The 19,310-nt window shown below is 43.0% G+C and overlaps 1 protein-coding gene across 10 annotated transcripts in view; it reads right to left on the bottom strand.

Moving 5' to 3' along the window:
• Positions 1-19,310, bottom strand: part of MAGI2 (membrane associated guanylate kinase, WW and PDZ domain containing 2) — a 2,755,167-nt gene that overhangs the window by 622,147 nt on the left and 2,113,710 nt on the right. For all 10 annotated transcript variants that reach the window (XM_069229701.1, XM_069229700.1, XM_069229695.1 and 7 more), the window contains one exon: positions 5,005-5,126. In XM_069229701.1, coding sequence (XP_069085802.1) covers positions 5,005-5,126 — 122 coding nt within the window. The remainder of the gene's footprint in view (positions 1-5,004; positions 5,127-19,310) is intronic.

Genomic DNA, 19,310 nt, shown 5'->3' with positions numbered 1-19,310 from the left:
CTACACATACTGGGGTTGTACGTTCAAATATCAACTAAAGAAACATTTTGATGCTAAACTTTGGTGGCCAAATAACGAGGACCAAAATGTTGACAAGGTAAATGCATACAGGTAAGTATCAATTGTAGTATTCTTATCCCTACAGCTATATCAAGGTATGCATATGTTGAGTTAGGCAAGGTAAACATTTGATTTTCAACATTTTGTCAATGATATTCTGGTAGCACAACAGTCTGAAGAAGATACTAAAATGAAGCACCATATACAGGCCCAAAGACTGAGCGGATTGGCCAAAAACATTGCCAATGTTGAGCATAGCACCCATACCTGACTTTAGTCAAGGCTTTCCCCACTTGCCACCGCTGTGCTTGGAGAAGGCTTTTCCCACTCGTCGCCATGCTTGGTGAAGGATCTTCTGTGTGTGCTAGGCTAGATGCTACCCCCACTCCGGCTTCGCTGCAAAGGGCTTGATTCCGTGCCCTTGTAACACCATCAAAGCTTCTTTCCTAGCGGCTGTCAAAGCCCTGACCTGGCAATCTCATAAGCCTGAGATTCAAGTGGAATTGAGGCATATGCTCGCTCAAAGTGTGGAATTAAGGCATATGCTCGCACAATTGGTAGGAAAACCGATACGTTAAGCATGAAGCTAGATAGATGGATTAATAAATGGAACAAAGGGAACACAGCAGTCAGTTGCCGCCGCAATTCAATAATAGACAAACTAATTACTTTGCCAGAGTTTCTAGCCACATTGATAAACTATTGTAAAACTACCCAGGAAAGGAGCCTGAAAAGTGGTGGCATGGTGGTGGAAAGAAAGTCAGGGGTGATAACGGTCACAACACTAACTGAGAATGAGAGAATTACAACAATAAAAGAGCCTAGAGAAGAGGGAATGGAAATTAATACTCCGGCTCAAATTCAAATCAGATGACCATTACGAAAAGGAACGCTGTACAAGCCCCCCACAAGAGGGCAGGTGCCTGAAGTCCCTAACGCTATGTCAAGTGGTCAGGTTGACCAAAGCAATCACCAAACTCATTTATTGTGACACCAGAATTAAAAGTTAAAGAAATCACTTAAAAATACTAAAAGAAAGAGCAGAATTAGCCATAATGGACAAAGAGAAAGCTCCACACAGTAACTTCTGCAATCAAGAACAGAAAAGCAGATGAACCAACGCATGCTATGAAGATAATTTACACCAACAGAAGTCTAAAGCAAGGGTGTGTTGTCGCCCCCACTTTGTTCAACCTATACACAGCTGGCTTGGGTACGGAACTTTTCAAGGGGAACAAATTTTCTCCCAAACTGAGCCAGAAAAGCCTTCCCATTATCCAGTATGCTGATGATCCGGTCCTGCTCACTCAAACACAGATTGGGATGAAAAGGGCCTTAGAAATACTCCATTTATACAACACAAAGAACGCCTTGCAGGCAAATGCTGCTAAAACTAAGCTGCTAATTCTTGGTAATAGAACAAAAAAACATCAACTGGAATGGCACCTAGGTCCGCTACAGATAGAGTCAGCAAGTAAATACAACTCCCTTGGGGTCTGGTCATCAGACACTGGCAGATCCTCGCACCAGACCTTTACATTGGTAGGCAAAGTGGGGAGAACCACCTATGCCCTCTCCAAATTAAACCACAGGCTAAAATCTCTGACTGTGGAGGTAATCCAGAGAGTGATCAAGGCAAAATTATTGCCTACAATTTCCTATGGCCATCTTGCCTATGTAGGCTAACTGCGCTTCTTGAGTGCTGTCCATCAAGTGCCTATAAGAAAATATTCCAGATCCCCAGATTTACACAGCACACCGCGCTTCGCATGGAGTTTGACTTGATGAATATGGACATAGAATGAAAAAAGGATATTATCAAATTCTATCACCAAGTGCTTAGTGGGGGGAACCTGAGTCTCTGCATGGGGCCCCAAAAGTAATCTTCACTGATAAAACCAGCAATTGTGCAAATTATTTGAGGAGTGCACATGCTAACTTAAATCCGGTTCTAACCTACTTGGCAGATCGCCTCATAACTATGGCCCTGCTGAAGAGTTCCATACAAGTACAGGAGAGGGGAGTCTGTAGAGAGTCAGATATTTTGTGTGTCAGGAAAATTAGAGGAGCAGAGGACCTTGTGGGCTCACATGAGGCTGCACACTGTCAACCATATCTAAAAGTGGCCATTGGAAACCACGTGTTCAGTAGCATATTGCTGATGCGGCTTCTAACTCCTTCGATATGGGAATACAGATGCCATTGGAAGACCTTGAACAGCATTCAGAAACAATGTAGGCTGTTTCAGTATCACACGGAATCAGTAGCCCACATCGTCTGCTGCTGTCCTGGACTATTACAACCGAGGTGCATGCTCCTAAGACCCTTATTTCTTCAGCACTGATTTAGAACATGCAAAGTGGCGCTGATATATTTGTACACGGCAGGGGCTCTGACAGAATTAGCGCATTTTGGCAAATTTGTATCTGAAGCTGACAGATGATTACATGACACACAGGGTCCATAAGGGACAGTCTCTACCTGGAAACTCTGTCCTAACTAGAAAGCACTAAGGGCATGGAAGGCTGTGTAGGCTATTTGTATGCTGACTGGACTGCATACTCAGAGACCAATCAGCCATTGAGGTTGCAGCCCCAATAGCAATGTTTGCAGTAAACAAACATGGGAAAATCAGGCCTTTGGGGAAGTTTTGATTTGTGTGTGCACAGAAATGTATACCTGTGTTTCTGACAGTGGTAGGCCACAGGACGTTGTCACTGGGCACGGGGCCAAAAAGGCTGTGATCAAAAGATAATGTCATGGAAAGGCAATAAATATTGGTGTGGCTGACACTTAACTTCAGACTGTCATACTATATACAGGAGTTCAGCATGGCTATCCAACCCTGAAAACTGTCAGTGATGGTGCCAAATTCCCCTTAATTTTCAGAACAAACTGGTTGTCCTACTTCTATATAAATTGTGCATCTAACAAACTGGTTACGTCATGAAGATGGCGACACACAATGTTGAGAAACGTGTAGAGGTTAAAGCCTTGAGAGGCTCCACTTTGAAGAGACCTCGTTGAAGAGTAAAAACAATTGAACTTGATCATGAGAAACAACACTACCTACATCAATACCACTTTGTAGGTGTAGAGGCGCAATAGCAATAACTCATGGTCGATGCCGAATGGCTAAAATGCTGTGCACACGTACGACAAAGCCAGGACATATATACGTCTGATATCAGCTCGCACACGCTGGTCAACTAACACTGACAGCACAACTGATTCAGTCACAGTGGCAGTAGACCTAAGTCTGATACAACTGTAATACATGATGGCCATCTACAAATACAGCAATGTGTACATGTACTGTTCTTTTCAAAAACATTTTATGGTAAGAGAGTTTGGAGACAAGTTAGTAGTTTCTTGAATGGGAGCATCAAACAATGGTTCAAATTAATAAAGTAAAAACACCACTGTGGGACAGTGTCTGTCTTAAGCTCAATTGATTATGTGGTGTAAATGTTTTACTTTAGATAAGTACTTCAAGAAACTTGGAAAGAAAACATTCACTCATTAACAGTTAAAATTTCCTGAAAACTGTGAGGGTGTTTCTGCGAGCCTCGCTTGTCTTTCTCAGAAAGTTATGCATACTCGGCTGTCTTGCAACTGTCTTGCGACATATTGCCTCAGCCCAGTGGGAGGCACAATTTGCTGGTAAATAGTGCTACTAAATGACAGAGGGGGCCTGAATCAAAATGGCTGTCTTTGGATCAAGCTGGGTTTGCCATCAAGAATACTACTGGTTTATTCCCAACCATTATCCACTCAGGAGTCCATAGCAGCAGCACACTCCTGACTCCTGTCAGTGGGTAAGGTAACATCTTCCAGGATGAAGGGCAGTGGCGTAACAAAACTTGAGGACCCTTTCTTGCAAAGCACATAGAGGGGGCTCCCTGGCACTGGACCCAGTCAGGGGCCTGCTACCTGTGCGCAGTGTACTATGCTGAGGGGGCCTCCTAGAGCTAACCCCCCCCCCCCACACTCAGCAATGCAGAGGCTGCTGGGTCCTTTGTAACACCACTGATGAAGGCGGAATGCAGTGGTGGTGACAGCGGCTTGTGGAGCACTGTTGCTGCCACTTCAAGTGGATTGCTGTTGAATCCCACCAGTGACATTCAAAGTCAACGATGATACCCTAACCTCTTTGCCATATGGGTCACTGGCAATAAATACCCATTAGCATGCTCTGTGAAGTGAAAATTCGTAGTGCGTTGAGGACTTTTCCGTGGGTCACCGTAGCACTATGTTGGCATGTCTGTATGTGTATGTTAATATCAAGAGTCTAGCTGCTCAATGAGAGCACAAAAACCTTGTTTACAGACAAGAGGGATCTCTTTATGAGAATCCGCATGGGCAAGAGATGGACGTAGTTCCTCCTGGAAGATGAAGAGTTCGGTGCTGATGAATGGAGTACTGCTGCTTAAAAGGCAGCAAATGCCCATCCTTCAAGTCTGGGTTAAAAAAAAAAAAGTTCGTTGATAGTGTGAACATTTTTAGTAAGATAAATACCACCTATAATAAGTTGAACTCTTCCTTGACACTGTTCATGGTGAGTGTTTATTTCACTATGCGGTCTTATAAAGACAGCTGTTCCTTTTATGTAAGATGATTGAAATGAACACAAACATTTTTCTTTGAACCCTTCAACTGACCCTTAAAGTCTAGTTACAGGTGGACCATTTAAGAGAGGGAAATGCCAAGAATTTACAGGCACTTTACAGGTTTTAGTGCAGTTAGCGTAAAATAAACCGTTCATTTTATTCCCCAAACGGTCAGAATAAGCAATGATTAATGGTGGGCTAAATTTGGAACACCTTGGTGTCAGACCTTATTAGTGGTGATAATTACGCAACTGACTTGGTTCATGCATTTTCAGACCCTACAACAGAAACCTTACAACAGTCCCGCTGCCAATAAATGCAAAGGATGCCTTACCGTGGAATGCCTGGGCCTTCATGGGCTGCTGCCCCAGGTCGGTGATGGGCATGTTATGTTGCTGCAGCTTCCGCTTTGCTTCCAGGACGGGGTTTTCAAACTGAGTTCTTCGGTTTATGTGACTAGGAAAACAAGTTTGAAAATTATCATGATAAGCTGCCAAGGTTCATTGCACACACATCTACACGGACTGGTCACTGCACACATCTTGCTTCACACCAGCCAGAGGAGTCAATGGAAAGCTCTGTGTTGCTGCAGCGCGATGCGCTGTGCAGTACAACATCTGGGGACTGTACACCCCAAGACAATGCAAACACGCAGAACACTGCAGACCCCCAAAAGGCGTTTCTCGCACTATTTATTAGTGTACTTATGTGGAAACAAGCCAGCTATACCCGTACATACAACTAAAAGCATGAGTGGGACATTCCACAGGCTGGGAGGCAAAGGTTTGCTTGCAGCAATATGAACGTGTGCATGGGCCTGAAATGACCAAAAGCAAATGAACCTTTGTGAAGAGGGATGGGTACTATCACAAAAGACCAACCTAGAATGCCTGAATGTTTTCAATGTTTGAGTGCAGAAGGGGACTAGAAACACCACACTGTAAATCCCTTTGTTTCATGTCCATCTGCCATGCGTCTACACGCACTAGTGGCTGCCTCCTGTCACTGATAAGAGTTTGGAGCCACTAGGGCAGTAGATAGGCTTGCAATCGGTGGGAAATTGCTTTTGCACCAGCTGGGCAAATTCCTGGTTGTCCTGCTGCTTGAAAGGTTCCACGTGAAGACCCGGGTTAATGTAGAACTATATGACAACATGTGACCTCTGCACCACCCTTCTATATCATCAAGCCTGGTACTCCTCGAGAAGAGATCACCACAGCCCACTAAAGACTTATTAGCAGGACAAAAGAAAAAGGTCTTGACAAATATGAGTAGTGCTATGCATCTGCTATACTTAAGCACCTCCTTCCACACTCACCCTTGTAAACAATAGGGCTGAAATGCTGCTTCTTCTGCTATGGGCAACTAGAGCACAGTGGTATTGGAAGAAAGCTTGCATAGGGTGGCAACAAAAGTACTGTCTCATTGGAGTTAATGGAAAACCTTAACTTAATGAGACATTTCCAAGATGCTGCATGACTCTGCTTGTCTGGCAAAAACTAAGATAAACAATGAGATTCAAAGCTAATTTCTCCTTAATCCCTACCCACAAAGGATGTCTCAAGTCTTCTAGGATACCGTAAGTTGTACAGAGAAAAGCAGTGTAGAAGAGTTTATAAAGTTAATGAATACTAAGACATCTTACTGAATCCCAGCTTGGCGTAGTTAGGAGTAATGTGTTCTATGCTAACAGTGTTCCATGTATGTTGAATCATGGAAAACGTGTCACTCTATAATCTATGTCACCATGTTGTAAGACATAAATGTCTAACAGTTGTCACTAGTTGTTTGGTTAAACCGATACTATTAGTTCACTCGAGGATAAAGGCATAACCAGATGTGGGTAAATAGGTCTCATTATGTTAAAATGAGAATTATTTCGCTAAAATGCATTAGGCTGCATATTTTGGAGAGTGTTGTTGGAAGGACATTTTTCCCACTTATCAGAAAGTACGTGTAGGGTGACACCCAGGGACTGTGTTGAAATGTACATTTGTCTATAGAAAATATTGTCTTTTGAGCTTCAGTGATTCATATCTGCATCCCTATAACAGTGCTGCTGGTACATAGAATGAAAGAAGCAGCATTTTCATGTCTGCTACGAATGTGATGCCGAAGTCCCTTCCCTCGTGACATCCTCTTTTGCTGAAACACAGGTTACATTTGTCAGGGTGGTGCCTCATCTTTACCTTTTCTTACTTTTCAGACACTTTCTTTATTTTCACAAAGCGCTTCAACGCTTCCTCAGGAGTAACACGTGCTATATGAATGCTCTCACTATACAGTACTATGGTGGAACCTTAACTGTTGAAGTGCTAAGTAAAGTAGATTGTCTTCTACTTAGGAATTGAAAAAAGGGAAGCCTCCAGGGGCTTTCACTGTGCTCGCTCACAGTGAGGAGAGCTGTCATAAAGATTTCTGTTAATGAATTGTACTTTTGGGTGCAGCAGAGCTATTGTGATATCACCCATCACCTGTAATACAATGTAGCATGCAATTAGTGACAACATTTTCAAAATACAATTCTGATGTGCGAACTCAAAATGACAAGATACTATTTATATATTACATTTAAGTATGAATTATGAATTAATATTACCACCTCAAAGGTGCAGTGTGGAAGAAACTATGAAGTGATGCAATGGTTGAGGCAAAACATGCTCTCTCAAATAAGGCTCCCCATGGAGTCCAGTGTGAACGTACACAAATGTCACTGTTACTTTGGCTCAGGCTACGGTGGGGCTGCAGCAGACCTTTAGTAGGTAGCTTCAGTATTCAACTCCAAAGCCATTAAACAATAATTACGATAAAACGAAAGTCATGAATTTTAGAAGTGATAAAAGTGGCTCTAATGTAAGGCCCAAGGAATGAAACTGACACATATCAAGAATGACCCTTAATTAGGAGTTATGAGGAGTTACTTAACAGTCGGTTTTAACCTGAAAGGACTAACAGAGAATAACGAATTCCTAAACAATGGCCCAGATGAAAAGGTATTAGCCTTTAATGAAAAGGTTCTCATATCGGGTCCAATGGTTGGTGTGCCAAGCCCACTGAGCATTGGGGACCACACCTCCGCTGTTGAAAATGGCCCTTTTTACCGGGTTATGCCCAAACTTTTCACCTTCTTCCTCCATTTTTTCTGATTTGTTTTTGCTGGTTTATTGTCTCTGTGCACTTTACCACTGCTGATCAGTGCTAAAGTGCATGTGCTACCTATGTCAATTGTATTAGTGATTGGTTTATCCATGATTGGCATATTTAATTTACTGATAAGTCCCTAGTAAAGTTCACCAGAGGTGCCCAGGGCCTGTAAATCAAATACTACTAGTGGGCCTGCAGTACTGATTGTGCCACCCACATAAGTAGCCCTGTAAACATCTCAGTCCTGCCACTGCAGTGTCTGTGTGTGCAGCTCCAACCTTCCCTTTTACTACATGTAAGGCACCCCTAAGGTATGCCCTAGCTACCCCCAAGGGCAGGGTTCAGTGTATGTTAAAGGTGGGACATGTACTGATGTGCTTTACATGTCCTGATAGTGAAATACTCCCAAGTTTGTTTTTAGGATTGTAAGGCCTAACTCTCTCATAGGTTAACAGAAGGACTACCTTTATATATCTCTTAAAGTGTAGTTTCCCTTGGAGAGCAGATATAAATTTTGAGTTTGGGGTCTCTGAACTCACAATTTAAAAATACACCTTTTGGTAAAGTTGGTTTTTAAACTGTCTGTTTGAAAATGCCACTTTTAGAAAGTGGGCATTTTCTTGCTTAAACCATTCTGTGCCTCTGCCTGCTTGTGTATTCCATGTCTGGGTCAGACTGATAGTTGGGCTGTTGTGATTTCCCTCTACACAGTGACACAAAGGGAGCTGGGGTGCGCCTGCATATCCTGGGCTAGAGTGGAGGGAGGAGTGAGTGGTCACTTACACCTGAAAGGGCTGTGCCTGCCCTCATACAATGCATTCTCCGACCCCCTGATGTGTGTCTGGGGCCAGGCCTGGGCAAGGCCTCCAGTTGTTGTGTCTGCCTTAAAAGAGAGCAAGGGGTGAACTTTACTGTGTATCCTGCTGGTGAGAGTTCTCCAAGGGCTTGGAATAGAGCTTGCCTCCTGTTGGAAGTCTTAGGGACACCAAACACTTCAGTTTCATCTGCCTACAGCACTGGGAACTGTGTGTTTTGTGCTGGTCAGAAAGAAAAACCACTGCAACGCTGTCAACAATGCCACTGGCCTGCACCGTGACCTGCCGATGCCGCACAGAGCTGCACTGCCCCGTTTCACACTGCAACCCTGATGTCACCGATGCCACCATCTGATGCCCCCACCGAGCCTCTGGCTTTGCCTTGCTCACAACTCAGCCTTGGTATCTCTGACGACAACGCTCCTGGTGACACCGGCGCCACTGCCTGCACTGTGGCCTGTGGACACCAATCATGAGGTACATGAAGCTCTGTCCTGTCTCGCACCACAGCCCCATGCCACCAAAGCCAGCACCATCGGCTCCAGTGTCATCACCAGGCGTCCCTGTCTGCACTGTGACCCGTGGACACTGCACGGCGCCCGTCCCGTGCCGCACCCCTGACTTGGGCCTACCGACGACAGCGCTTCAGCAATGACGATGCTGCTGCCTGCACCGTGACCTGGTGACACTGCACGTCACACCGCTCCCCTTCACAACGCAGCCTTGGTCTCACTGCTGCTGCTGGGTGTGTCACTGAGCCGCTGCCTGCACCGTGACCTGTGGGCACCACACGTCATATTGTCCCACTTTGCACCACAACCCCAACACCATCCACGCCAGAGCTTCTGACTTCATCAGCCCGGACTTCGATCCACAACGTGTGTGACATCAAGGGCCCGATGACCCCCGGACCTGCCTTCGGAACCGACACCGCAACGACAGCGACTCCGGTCTCCGGACTTCATTGCAAGGATCACGATGCCCTGCATTTCCAAGGTACTGTTTGCGGGTCTTCCAGATGCAGTAGCTGGCCCACAGCACCGCGGCTGGCCTGAACTGTTGGATTTGTTGTTCATGACACTGTGATAGCCCCAGACCGAGCTATTGCCTTTAAGGAACTGCCTTTTTAAGTAATTCTTGTAAAATTTGTATCTTATTTATTATATGTTGGATTTTTATCGAATTTGGTCTTGTTTTACCTAGATAAATATTGGCTATTTTTCTAAAAACTGGTGTGGTGTCCTTTTGTAGTGTTTTCACTTGTTACTGTGTGTTATGTGCAAATGCTTTACACATTGCTTCTGTGTTAAGCCTAACTGCTTGTGCCAAGCTACCAAGGGGGTGATCAGGGGCTATCAGAGTGGGTATATCCCTTATCCTGACTAGAGTGAGGGTCCCTATTTGGACAGGGTGCAAACCGACTGCCAACTAGAGACCCCATTTCTAACATCCACTCACCGAGGGGCAGACTACACACCCTATTTAGTGTTAACCACAAAAGCAGCAGTTCATCACTGGTAAAGGTGCTCGGAAGCCCTGTTGTCAACCGTTAATGCCTTGTTTACAGAAATTAATGCCATGTAAGCCATCATATTATGGCAGCCCTCTTGGCATCCTTTTCTTCTCAGAAACGTATCCATAAAGGGAGGGTTTGTTTCTAAATGACAAACAAAACCTGGCATTATAACCTTTCCACCTATGCTTGGAGACCATTTTTTTAACTGGGTCCACCATTGCTTCCTTGGTGAACCAGTGCATGGAAAATCTGCATTTGAAGGGCCACCCTAAATAGAATGGAATGATGGATGTACTAAATGTAGCACCCTATGGAAGACATCAATCAGCAACCAGTGGTTCAACACCTCTAAATGAGGTGGGGTGGCAGGATGGACTGGGACAGAAAATAGGCCCGGGGCATCAAAATAAAAGTGCTCCCATTAGTGAATCAGATAGGTAAAAAAAAGGACCACATTTGCAAATCAGGGCTGTTTTGTACTTCTGAAGACAAGTTGCATATATATTTTTCAAGATATGGATGACTGCATGCACTGGTGCTTCCTGCAAGCAATGTTTATTGCAACAAAATAGAAAAACCTGGCTCTCCAGAAAATAAAACAAGCCCACCAACAGCCAAAAAAACGGCAAACACCCTAACCTGTCTCTTCGACTTGGCCTTCTCTGCAGGGTCACCCCTAAATATGTTGCCTTCATCCCTCCTATTTTCTGAATTTGTTTTTATTGGTATGAAGACTTTGTGCACTTTACCAGTGTTGATCAATGTTAAAGTGCTCATACTCTCTCTCTCTAAAACATGGTAAGATTAGTCAACACCTGATTGGCACATTTAAATTACTAGTTATTGGTACTAGAAGCACCAGAGGGCCTGTAAATTAAATGCTAGTATTGGAAGCACCAGAGGGCCTGTAAATTAAATGCTAGTATTGGGTCTGCAGCACTCATAGTGCCACCCACTAAAGCAGCACTTTAGAACAAGATTCAGGCCTGCCAGTGCGGCCTGTAGTGCAGTTTTAAATTGCCAATTTGGCCTAGACAAATAAACCTCTTGCTAGGCCTAAACATTCCATTTTTAGACATATATGTCACCCCTAAGATAGGGCCTAGACAGGCCATAAAGCAGGGTCCATTGTATTTCAAAAGTAGGGCATGTTATAAAAAGTTGCATTTCTTAGTAAGAAAATCTCCTAAATTTGTTTCCCCCTACTTTATGGCCTACATCTCCCATAGGATAACATTGGGGTTACCTTATTACATTTAAGTGCTAACTTTTAATTGGGAGCAGGCAGAAAGGTCATGTTGGACTCAAATGAATTGTAATTTAAAATCCTCTTTAATGGTGAATTCAGATTTTAGATTACAATTTTGAAAATGCCACATCTAGAAAGTTGTCATTTTCCTGCACAAAAGTTGTCTGGGCCTGGTAATGGTGTCCCTATGAAGAATGCATATTGGGCCCAAACAATGATCAATAGGACCTGGGTGTAGCTGGGAGAGGGTCATCCTGCCAGGATGGCTTGGAGCCAAGCTGTTCCCTGCCCTACTTAAACTTCAAAAGACTGCCTCCAGCACACTCACAAAGGAACATAACACCAGACTTTTTTCACCCTAGACCACTCGAAGCTTAGGCAGGAGAAGGAAGGAAGTTTCCAGAACCAGATGTGGGGGAAACTTAAAGATTCCCCTACTTCAAATACTGACACCAGGTGTAAATATTTTACCCTCAGACCAACTCTTCAGTGCACTCCTGAACCTGTGTACTATATAAGAAAGACTACCTTGTTACCCAGAGGACTGTACTGCTGATTGAGGCCAGACATGTTCTTCAGAGGACTGCCTTGCTGCTACCAGAGGGATGCCTTGCTTCTTGTGGCCTCCAAGAGTTGTTTCCCACGTCCCATACCATTTGCTGGCATCAGACTCTTATGTAAAGAAAGGCAAAATCCTGAAGTTTTAGGCTCTTCGCCACAGTGAACAGGTCCATTTGCACTGAGACTGCCACCCGTGATGACCACCAACACGAAGATCCAGTGAACCTGATTTTTCATACTCCAGTGACCCCAGAGAAAAACAGGCAACTCAAGAGCTGCACTTCGCCTGACAGCAATAACACCCAGCAGTGACTGACGAATCACAGCTCCAGCATTGACAATCCCCGATGCTCGACCAGCTCTCCATGCTACCAAACATCCACGACACTGGGCCTGCTCTTCGAGCTACAGAGATTATTATCTGTGACACACTTTCAGCTCTGCGCGGCCTTCTGGATCGCAAACTGGACTCTTTGCCCCAGAATTTGAAAAGGTAACTTTTTCATTGGGACTAACCTGGCCCCAGTAACCGGCCAATGCTCCATCATGGTTGGCTTGAACTTGTGAAGCATGACCAGATGACTGCGTGTTGCCCTTTGTAATTTTTAGCACTATGCATACCTACAACTTTGAAATTCAATATCTCTGGTTCTAATGATCGAATTCATATTTGTATCATTCATTTGATTGAAATACACTTTATTTTTCTTATTTGGGATTTCTCTTGTGTTGCCTTTTCATTTTGTTACTGTTTGGATGCTGCTTAAATAATTAACACAGTGTCTTTAAGCCTGACTGCTTTTGTTCCAAACTACCAGAGGGTTAAGCACAAGTTAATTTAGTGGCCTTTGTGGTTCACTGTGACAAGGAATGTGGATGTTGTGTGAGAAGGGTTCTCAACCCCTCAACAAATAACTCACTTTCTTGCACTGTCAGACTAGCCCTTCAGGTACTGCCAGATAGCCCCTTAGGCCCAGAGTTTGACTATGCTGGAAGCACAAGTTTGGCAGAGTTCTGACACACTCTAAGACCCAAAGTTTTGAAGAGCCAATTTCCTGGCTTTACTGTCTTCTTTTAAAGATCATATTTGCTCATTTTGGATGCTTAGTGTAGAAATTTTATAAAGGAATGGAATAAAAGCAAAAGAACTCTCAAAAAGAGGCTTTAAGACATGAAAGGTACAGATGTGCATTTGTGCTTCAGCCTTCTGCTGGTCATTGTTAAAAGAACAGAAGATTATTTAGTTTAATCTCTGGTACAGTTTCAGAGAAAAAATGTTGAGTTTAGATAGAGTTACATGCAACATGGAAAATACTAATGTTAGATTTTTAGTTTTCCCATTATTAGACTATGGAACAAAACATCATCCATTAGCAGTGCCATTAAATTTCACCACAGACCTTGAAATAAAGATATATGCTGCATTTTGGCACACTTAATCCCCTTTTTCTTTCATCTACTCTCTTAATTTGGCACTCAAATGTTTCTTTAATTAGTGTTACTGCTACGTCTTACCTCCCTAGTATAGAATTTTTCAATCTAGAGGTTATGTTTCTACTTCTTATTCATACCTTTCCTCTTGCTTCTCACATTTAGTCCTTCAATCCCTAGGATCATTATTTTCCCAACAAATGTCAGTCACACTCTAGGCATTCCAGTATTGGACCCAAATTACAAATTTCCCGACACCAAGGGGTTCAGAATTTATTGTCTATGAAAAATTGCTGCTACTACAAGTTTTGCCCTAAGTATTGAGCATGACACGCAGATTTTATCTCTTTTGACACCAACATCAGCATGTCCCAGTAGTTACTGGACCTTCTTCTCTTTGTTGAATTCTCGTATATTTGGCAAGCCAAAGTTTAATAGGGATGTAAGCTATATTATCATTCACGAATGTCAATATCAAGATAGTAGCAGAAGGGCTTGTAAATAGGAGTGTGGTAAACTCGTTGACTCAGGCTTCACAAGTTGGATTTGTCCATGGTCTAAAAGTCACATTCAAACCTTAACTTATCTTTTATAGGATTCTCAGAATATGGACTAGAACTGATGGCCATGTCTCTGGATGCAGAGAATGCCTTCGACTGAATCAAGTTACCTACTCATTTCAGGGTCATGGATCACTTTGGAGTCAAGATTTCATTATGATACAGAAAAAACAACAGGGAAGATCCCTCTCACCCTTGCGTTTCTTCCTGGCTCTAGATCTTTTGGCAATTGTTATTAGATCATCACACCTTATATAGGGAATCCAAACCAGACCAATCAAGTCCTTCATTTGTATGGATGACATACTGATGACCTTGCCCAAATCACAGAAATCATGAATGTACTGACAACATTGCTAAACACCTTCTTGGCATTCTCTAACTATAGGGTGAACTGGGGGAAGCATGAAGTGATGCCAATGCTATATCGATGACCAGAACATGTATCCAGGATGTGGGAATTAAGTGAGTTACCAGAGGGATGGAATATTGGGGGTTGTTGCTAAACAAGTATCTGGTACAAATGATGGACAATAACATAAAACCTTTGCTGGCTAAGACAGTACTTGACCTTGCTAGGTGATCTCATCTTCAGTTATCAATTTGAGAACGAATAGAAGTAGTGAAAATGGTAACAGCACCACAATTTATTAATATCATAGGCATGATGCTGATAAACATCCCACGCTCCATGCTAATCAATATTGGCTCTACTTCAACCCTGAATGACATTTTATGCTAACACAGAGGTAAGAGGGGTCCGTTTACTGTGCATTGTACTATCTAGCTAATGACCTATCCCAAATGGTATAATGATCACTGGACACACAGTATCCCCTAATGTGAAGACAGTTGGAAAAGAATCCTACACTGTGAGGTTGATTTAAGAGCCCTTTATGTCATGAAACCAGAGACACAGATCTTAAAAATCCCAGAGTTAAAAATATGCTCTTTATTTGGATGCAGGTATACACCTCCTTAAAAAAAGATCCCTGGTTACATGAGTCTGCTCCCCTTTGAAAGAATGCAGGTTTGCTAGAGGGAGGGTCTGGGGTCAACTGGCCCTTGTTGAAAGAATGAGTTGTACATATGCAAGAACAGATGATTTCTGGAGGTACTCTCAGAATACTACCTCAAACATGTGCAACAGTGGAAGTATCATTAAATGAGCCATTGTTTTAGGAATAAGCTAGACAAAGACTAACTTCTTGTCCCACCCTCACCAAGGTGGGACAGTGCCAAGGGCAATTCTAGGGATATATGACCTGCTGATCAATCCCAGTTTCTCCTACCCTCGACACAACTAGACCTTTTGGCAGAAGAATGTGGAAAATTCCATTCCACCAAGGTCTGATCCTCACTGATGAATTTGCATGACTTCATCCTCCGGGTGGCTGTACTAAAATTCTCCTACCTCAAACTGCTCCATAACAGGTAGTGGTCCCTGGTCAAGTTACATTGAACCAGCCTGCTACCCCACTCCACTTTTTTGAGTTGTGGGGAGAGCAGGTATGATATGTTACACATGATACGGAGCTGTATGATATGAATGACGGTATATTCCCTACCAAACATAGGAGATGTTGGGTAGCAACCGGATTGGTAGCTGCCAAACTGGATATCCTGTGCTGAAGGAGAAAACCAACAGTACTGAGTTTGAGACATTGGGATACTGGCTGACTGTGGTGTAAGCCCTTTCAACAATCAACCATAACACTAGTCAGGTTAAAGCACAAGCAAGCTCCAAAATTAAGCTGTGCTCAACCTCTTGGTAGCTTGGCACACACCAATCAGACTTAACTTAGAGTCAAATTGCAATGTAATTGTGCAACACTTTAAACAGTACCAGTAGTGAAAACACCACACCAAGTTAGAAAAATAGAGTAGAATTTCATTAAAAAAGAACTAGACCATAATGACAAAAATTAAATTGATAGAACCAGTGTTATGAATTTTTAATACAATACAGAGCCTAAAAGCATAGAGCGAGAACAGGAATATTTGGTCACAGTGGACCATGTGAAGTCAAACGTTCAAGCCAACCACAATGAAGCGCGAGTTGAATACATTCCCAGATTAGTCAAGTTGAAGGTTTACCTTCTCAAGTGTTGTGCCAAGAGTCCCATTCGCTTTGAAGAAGGTCTCTGGGAGCAAGGAGAGATGCCTGTGGTGGTCAGTGTGGTGGGAGGAGCAGTCCAGGCATCGCAGACGGATTGGCTGGAACTTCATATCGGTGGTCTTCCGCAGTGATTGATGCTTGCAGGGCAAAGAGACAGACTTGGAGCAGCTCAAGGTTATTTTTGGTGTGAGCTGTGCAGTTCTAAAGCAAACAGTCCCATTCACAGTTGCAAAGAGCCCACAATCTTCAACTTAAGAGCTCAAAAGCCACACCACAGGTCCAGGACCTGAGAGGCACCTCTTGGGGCTCAGGATCTCACTGAAGACAGGTCATGGAGCTGTTGAGGAGCTAATTATGCCCCTTAGGCTCAGCTCAGGAGGTCACCAGACTAACCCTTTGAGTCACTCTGGGTTTCTTTGGAATAGCAGTCCAACAGAGTGGCAGTCATTTTAGCATCAGAGCAGTCCTTCTTCAAGGCAGTGTAACCACAGGTCCTAAAGTGTACTGAAGTGGTGGTGTCTGAGGTCATCCTTTTATAAACAGTTGTGCCTTTGAAGTGGGGAGAAGCTTCTAGAGGCATGCCTTTGAAGTTCACAAATGCCCAGCATTCCCTGCCCTGGGTCCAGACTAATTACTGGGGATATGCAACCCTTTGTGTGGAGACAGGACACAGCCTATTAAGACGTAAGCGAGGCTGGGCCCAGCTCCTCCCTCCCATCCTGCCAGCAATGGTTCATCCAGTCATAGCTAAGCTCCCATTGTGTGTGGCTGTCCAGGAGAAATACACAAAGCCCAATTGCCAACTACACCATAACCAGAGAAAGGCTGCAGGCACCAAAAGGCTAAGGCAAGAAAATGCTAACTTTCTAAAGGTAGCATTTTCAGAATGTATTTTAAAATACGACTTCACCATAAATTAGGATTTTAAATTAGGATTTAAAATGAGCCAATTATCTCTTCTCATTTGGAAATTACACGTATAAAATGCAATAAGGCAACTTCAATGTTATCCTATGGGAGAGAAAGGCCTTGCAGTAGTGTAAAACAAAGTTAAGAGGTTTCCACTACAAGGATATGACAAATTTAAAAGTGCCTGTCCAGCTTTTTAAATAAACATGCTTTTTAAATACACTGCTTCTGCCCTTGAGGCTGTCCAGCACCTACCATAGGGGTGACTTACACGTATTAAAAAAAAAGGTTTAGGTCAGGCAAAATGTTTATTTTGCCAGGTCGACATGGCAGTTTAAAACTGCAGACAGAGGAACTCCAATGTCAGGCCTGAGACATTTAAGTGAATGACACAATCCGTGGAGCAGACTCACTAGTAGCATTTAATTTACAGGCCCCCGGCAGATATAGTGCCAATAGGGTATAAGCCAATGTTACTATGTTTTAAGTAGAGAGCACAAGCACTTTAGTACTGATTAGCACTAGTAAAGTGCACAAAGTCCAAAAGACAACCAAACAGAATTCAGAAAAGGTAGGAGGAGGAAGGCAGAAAGTTTAGGGATGTCCCTGCTGAAAGGACCAGGTCCAACACTGAGCAACTGAGCAGCACTGAATGGCTTTTGGAATTGACAAAGACTGCAGATTGTGAACAAATTATTTATAAAATAAATGACCAAACGGACCTCTATGCCCATGTATGGGAACCCTGTCTACAGTCTCAGGATGGAACGAGCAAAGTGTTACAGGACAAATAATACATAGTATGACATACCGCCATCATATGCCCTGGGTGTGCATGGGGAGCCACACTTATACACTTAAACTCTTTACGCTCCTCTTTCTGCATTATTTGCTTTTACCTCTCTATCTTCCTTCTCTTCTGAATTCATTAGGACTTACTTCTATGACCATTATCTAAAACCGATTGACAGATATCCTGCCTACTGTCGGAGAGAGCTGTTATAATGCTAGAGTATTACCATCAAGAGGCTTCTGGTTTGGTCGACCACCCAACAACGATCAAGGGATGTGAAGTCTTGAAAAGATGACATGGTAGATTGTACTATCTCTATCCTGCAGATGTAAAGGGTATCCAGAGTGCAGTTGAAGCTTGAAAGAAAAACTATGTTAATATGTTGAGCATGGGAGAGGTGTGGTGGAAAAGGGTGTGGGGTGAAATATTACAGGATGGTATATATATGGAGCTGTTCTTTTGTTAAATCTATTGCGGGGGCTCACCCGAGATTGACCTGAACCAAGGAAAAACCATTCAGATGAGGTTCCGTAGGACAAGGAAATATAGGAATACGGTTATTAGGCTTCTTTGTTATGATTCTTGTCATTAACTTTACATGTAGGATGGACCGCCCTACATGTTGAATTTTTTATGGTATTATTTGAACTGATATCTCTGTATTCTAAAATGTAATAACAAATATTGCAAAAAATAGGTTCTGTAGAATTTATTGCACCTGATAATTACTAAGAGTAATTAAGTTAACATAACTCAGGGGTTTACTCAGAGCTGAGTTTTCTGTCCAATTGTAATCTAGACTGTAGAGTCCCCGGCAAGTTTTCACAACTTTCAGTGGCCCTGGCAAGGCCACTAAAGGCTAGGCCTATGAGCTCTAAGGTCCAAACTATTTTTGTGCCAATACTTCAACTTCAGAACATCTTTTACTGCTATATTGTCAATGTAAGTACACATACTTAAGTTTAGATTTATTTACTATTTCTAATTCCACAGCTATGTATCTTGAAGCTTTATAATTTCTTTAAAGTATGTAGTTGTAGGGTCTATAGAAACAAATAAATACTAGAAGATTCTGGAATCAACATTTTTGCAGGATGACATTAAAAACTCAAAACTGTTGAAGTATACCAGTGACATTTTTGCTGCATACATTATAGTGTATCAATTTATATTGGTAGATGTGCAATATTAAGGGTTGCTGACGCTTGACAATTAATACTTATGTTGCCATAAAGGTTTGGCTCTGAGGAAATGACCCACTAAATCCTCTAAATCCCCTTTATCCAGATCCTTCAATTTCATGTTCAAACCAGGTGTGATTGTTCTTACTAGCAAGACCCAAGTACCAGCAGTGTGCAAAACAAATCTTTTAGGCATGCAACCCAGGCATGCAGTGCCATCATTTTGGTATAATGTTTGCATGCATTACCCTTTGTGAACACAGCACATCAACCAACTACAAGCTTTGCCCCCCTCCACTTGTGTTTCTGTTTTAGAATGTACAGTGCACTGCCCACAAATGACATAATGCTCAGCAACACAG

The sequence above is a fragment of the Pleurodeles waltl genome, chromosome 4_1, assembly GCF_031143425.1.
Source record: "Pleurodeles waltl isolate 20211129_DDA chromosome 4_1, aPleWal1.hap1.20221129, whole genome shotgun sequence".
NCBI lineage: Eukaryota > Metazoa > Chordata > Amphibia > Caudata > Salamandridae > Pleurodeles > Pleurodeles waltl.
Note: the sequence above shows the minus strand (reverse complement) of the source record. Positions and strands in the feature narration are given on the sequence as shown.